Genomic DNA, 5,306 nt, shown 5'->3' on the forward strand with positions numbered 1-5,306 from the left:
TGAAATGAGCTCATTTCATCACATTTTACTGAAATTAAACGTAAGAATTTAGGATTTATCTTTGAATCTTGTTGAAACGTATTTGAATTAAGTGGAATGATTTTAATCAAGTAGATTTGACTAACCACATTTGTTGTTCAACAAATCCTGCTGTTTTTCATCAGATGTATTTTTGCTCCAAAAGCCCTAAAATAAAAACCAACCTCCTCCAGCCTGATGACACCCTCGCTGTATTAAAACAGCTAGGCCTGCTCATTTCTTTGCCTTCACAGATGAAATGGAAAGTACTATGAGGCAGGAAGTTTAGAGTTTTTTGTTTTACCCTTTTTTTCTGGCAGGCTTCATAAATCTCCTCTAATGAAAATGGGTCACAGACTCTCCGCTCAGACTGAACACTTTTTAATTCATTTCCCCCGCTTTCAGCTGCAGGTCATCTCAGGTCAAACATGATGACAAGACTAATGTGATAAGAATAGAAACCACTGTTTTTCTTCCATTTTCAGGTAATCTGACATTAACTTTAAGCATTACCTGCAAAAAAGAAGCTGGAATGATCAGATAGATAGTAGGAAATTACTAATCAAACAGGTTAATGTTTGGTTGAGGTCTTTTAAATTTTCTGAATATTTTGCAATTAAATCTTCCTTTGCTGAGGCCTTGATTGGAGTGAATAATCTGCAAATAAATATTCCTAAAGGAATGGATAATTTAAACATCACATGGCAGAAAATTTAAAATATCATGAAATAGTGTTGTTTCAGGAAGCTTTCTAAAGACTATGGATGCAAAGGAAAATATGTCCCTTTAATCCCCAGAGTCATAGAGATACTTCTTTTAATTTCCTTTGAAAGGAGATAAGAAGTTTTAATGCATTGGTTTGTCTGCAATCAGAGTCTGAAAGACGACATTGGTGCCATTCAATTCACTATGAACTGGATAAAATTTTATTTTATTTTTAAAGAATGTATGACAAGAAAACCTTTAAGAAAGTAAATGACCAGGTAACAGATTTATTTGAACAGCCTCTCAAAAAACCTTGATAAATCATAAATACACAACAATTTTCACATTTTGTATCTTGCTTTATTTTATGTTGAACATCTACATAAATATTAATTCAGGGAATGATTGATTTGGAAATGTTTTGTTTTGATTAGGTTTTTGAAAACAATTTAATAACAATGTAATTAGGCTTTTTTCTACGTAAGACATGAAAAAATACTCTAAGAAAGAAAATATATATCTAAAAATTCTTTAACTATTGAAAATTTTTATAATCATATTTTTCACACAACAAAAATCTTTAGTATATTAAAAAAAAGAACAATACGCCAAAATCTAATTCAAAAAGAAAGCATGTAAATGAGTTTGTTAATGTAAAAGCATTAAAATGAAGACATGAAATACTAAATATATTTTATATTCTAAAGAAATGTATATCTACAAAAATAACATGTTGTTTTTTTGGTCTAAAATTCATTAAAACATACTGCAAGTAATTAACTAACTAAGGAAATATTTAATTATTTAGTGAAAATAAATGTGTTTTTAGAAATATTATTTTTAAATTAATTTATAGATAAATATCAATCAGAATTTGAAGTATCTGATCTCATGTTATTCTGGTTTAATTGAAGAGGAGTGGTTGGACGCTGCGCCCCCTGTCGGTGATGAGTGTACCCGCCTCTCTTTTTTTTAAAACTCCTTGCGGTCACGTGACAGCAGCAAGCTTCAAACGGCTGAGAGTGCGGCGCTGCGCGAGCCTCATCATCCTCTTCCCAACAGCCAGCAGAACCTCTGCAGCGGCAGAGAGGAGAACCGACCGAACCACCGGAGGGTCTTCACCGAGCCAAGGAAGCGGGCAACATGGCGGTCCCCCGTTAAAACCAGACCCACATTTATCCTCTTTGTTCTACCCCCCCGACGCCTCTCTGTCTTTACGCGCCTCCGCTGAGGAGGGGCCGCCGCCGAGAAGGAGAAGCGCTCCCGATACAGGAGGAGAGCAGGAGCGGCTGAGGAGGCAGCTTATCAAGCCGGAGACCTGTTCAGTTCGGTACCAGCCGAATGGCGGACCGCGAGGCGTCGCCGATACCGTTGGAGATCCGAGCCCGGCTGGCGGAGCTGGAGCTGGAGCTGTCAGAGGGTAAGGAATTAATTAAAAGATGGGGGGAGAAAAAAGAAAGCGCCCCCTCCTCCTCTTTCTGTTCCTCCCCTCCATCCTTATCACCTTCCCTCATCTCCATCCTTACCGGGACTCCACTACTAACGGAATCCGGCCGTTCATTCCTGCGCCCCCAGCTCCTCATCCTCCCCCTCCTCCTCCCGCTCCTCCCATCCAGATGTTTGTCAGCCGGAGGAACCGGCCCTGGACGCCTCTGTGCAGCCCGCACTGGGTGAGAGCTGAGCGGGATCGGGCTGCGGGGTTCGGCCGCTGCCCTTTGTCTCAGCTGCGGTGCTGCTTTAGGAAAAACACCGAGCGGTTCGGAGCCGCGGTGTGACCTTGAGATGTTGACACAATCCGCCTGGCCTACCTGACTCTACGTGTGCGTGTGGTCGGGTTTAATAATAGCTTTGCGGTGCGACAGCTGCGTGACACCGCAGCACATACAGGCTCCCCTGCCTCTCTGTGCCTGTTTTTATTATTCTGGGCCTGCAGAGCTGAGGATGAGGAGGATGAGAAGCAGGATGCCTGGGAATATCTCCCCTCTCCAGCTCTGGTATCCTCCTCCCTCCATAGGAACACCTCTTCTCCTTGGATTGGGCTTTTAACCCAAATCACAGCTTAGCTTGTCTCCAGCTCTCCTTCCAGTCTTATATAATGGAAATGTTATCTTTTATTCATACATTCTACTTTGTCATGGATGAAATTCTCCATCCATCCATTTTCTATCACGCTTTATCCCAATCGGGGTCATGAGGGCTGCTGGTGCCCATCTCCAGCTGTCTAAGGCGAGAGGCAGGGTACACCCTGGACAGGGCAACACAGAGACAACAGGGCAAACAACCATTCACTCACACCTAAGGAGAATTTAGAGAAACCAATTAACCTAACAGTCATGTGTCTGGACTGTGGGAGGAAGCTGGAGTACCCAGAGAGAACCCACTGTGCCACTGAGCAGCGTATTGTATGGTCATTGGATGAAATTGTATCATTTAATATCCCTTTATTTTGAAAAAAAACAACAACAAAAAAGTACAGAAAAAATGTAAAACAATCTAGTGGACTTGGTTTCCACATTTGAAGATGTTTCGCTTCCCATCCAGGAAGCTTTTTCAATTCAAAATGTCAGGAGTAGCGTTGAGTTTAAGATTTTATACAGTAGCCCAACAAAGTCTATTCAGCCCTTTAACCGACCTTTCAGACACTTAGATGGTATGGGGTATTGCAGTTTACAAAAGAAGCCAAACGACCCCCATTCTAGATGGGTGGACCCCTTCATCTGTTCCAATTTGCATGTTTTCAAAACAAAAACAAGGCTTTGTTGGGCTACTGTATAAAACCTGGAATTCAACACTTTTTTCTGACATGTTGAATTGAAAAAGCTTTCTGGATGGAAAGTGAAACATCTTCAAACTTGGAAACAAAGTCCAGTGGATTGCTTTTTTTTTTTTTTTTTAACAGTGGATTGTTTTTAATTTTTTTGGATGGACTATAATCTGGATGACTGAGAACCTTCACCAGCAAAACAAGTACCGCCCTCACACTGATTGATCCACCCTGACAGCAAACTCTATCCCAATCTGCTATTTTTGTTCAAAGAATGAAATATTCTTTATATTCACGTGCATTTATTGTCTCCAAGAGGAGGAGGGTGAATTCTGGGATGAAATCTGAATTATTTATCATGCAAAGGTTGACACACAATCAGGACTCTTCAGCTTTGATCTGAAAACCATCCGCTAAGAGCTTTAGAAATCTCCTGAGATCTCCCCCTCCGATCAGCCTCATCATACGTGCTGAGATGAAACTGAGGCTGCTGGAGCTCCTAAATACGGAAGAGGGTTAAGGCCACTGAAAAAAATAAAAAAGTTAACTGATTTTATTTTAGTTTAATATGGGAAAAAAAGTCAAAATTCTGAGTTAAGTCAAAAATTCAGAGAAAAAAAGTCAGAATTCTGAGATTAAAGTCAGAAATCTGAGATTAAAGTCAGAATTCTGTCTTTTTTCCCATATTAAACTGAAATCAAATTTAAAAACTTTTTTTTTTCAGTGGCTCTCTAATCCTCTGTACCTAAACCATTTTTTTTAGATTATTTTTTTAGAGCCATCAGGTGTGATGTATGATAGAGGAAGCAGAGCTGTGGCTGCCCAGATGTTCAGGTGTTTTCCTATGTGGAGCCTAGTGGGATGAACAGCACCTTTAATGGCATCCTTGTATTGAGCAGTTCTAGAAATTCCCAAAAGCACAACCCTTGTAAATCCTGCCTGTTCCAAAGGAGATGGATGGAAAACTTTCAACAGAGCAACTTTTAAACAGATACATCTGAGTCTCCCTCACTCTTTAAAATAACCTCTACATCCAATAGGGCTGTTTTTACCACAGTATGGTGGTGCTTAGGTGCTGTTTGTTCAATGATCAGATAAACTTTGGTCTGATGCAACTTTTTTTAATATAGAAATAAAGCTGGACTCAGGAATAAATAACTTTAGTTTCCCTGCAGCAGGGACGGTCTCTGCCAACATGTTTGCTGCCAATTCCAAACTAACCTCAGTAGTTGTGCTTGGTGATTTTATAACAAAGTTCAAATGGTACAAATAAGTCAACTTAAAGATAGAGAGGAAAAGATTTAACCTTTTAAAACCCCACAGTCGCAAAGTTTGTCTTCTTGGTTGAACTCATCCAATAAAAAACCCTGTACTTCACAGAGCCGCGCACTGGGAGTATTGTGGGGTCAAAGGTCTTAATAAGGGTGTTGTAGCCTCTGCAGAATGCAAACACTTGCCTCTATAGTCACCTGAGTACTACTTCCATCCAATGTTTGACCAACGTTTAAGGTCAGGGAAACTCCAGACTCCAGATCATAGTGTTATTGGATCAGTTTTGCTCCTTTTCCTGATAATAAATCCTTCTTTCATCAGAAACACAGCAATTTGCCTTTAAAGCAGCAATCCTTTTGTTACCGGTAGCTTGTATTTGTCACAGATTCAAATAATAAATTCGAGCCACATAGCATTGCTTGGATTGCAATATTTCACATTCCATGCATTATATTCACCAGACAGTATTTGTAGGCTAGGCCTGTGTAACGGATTCCCAGCTGCCACATTCAGACAACAGTAGCCTGGCTGTTCAGACTCATCAAGC

The 5,306-nt window shown here is 40.2% G+C and overlaps 1 protein-coding gene across 1 annotated transcript in view; it reads left to right on the forward strand.

Annotated features, from left to right (window-relative positions):
- Positions 1 to 1,681: 1,681 nt before the first annotated feature.
- LOC107100607 (disco-interacting protein 2 homolog C-like) overlaps positions 1,682 to 5,306 on the forward strand; it is a 93,576-nt gene continuing 89,951 nt past the window's right edge. The window contains exon 1 of the mRNA XM_015399156.1: positions 1,682 to 2,143. Within this exon, the coding sequence (XP_015254642.1) occupies positions 2,065 to 2,143 (79 nt within the window). The 5' untranslated portion in view covers positions 1,682 to 2,064. The remainder of the gene's footprint in view (positions 2,144 to 5,306) is intronic.

The sequence above is a fragment of the Cyprinodon variegatus genome, unplaced genomic scaffold (genome assembly GCF_000732505.1).
Source record: "Cyprinodon variegatus isolate N-32 unplaced genomic scaffold, C_variegatus-1.0 Scaffold992, whole genome shotgun sequence".
Taxonomy (NCBI): Eukaryota; Metazoa; Chordata; class Actinopteri; order Cyprinodontiformes; family Cyprinodontidae; genus Cyprinodon; species Cyprinodon variegatus.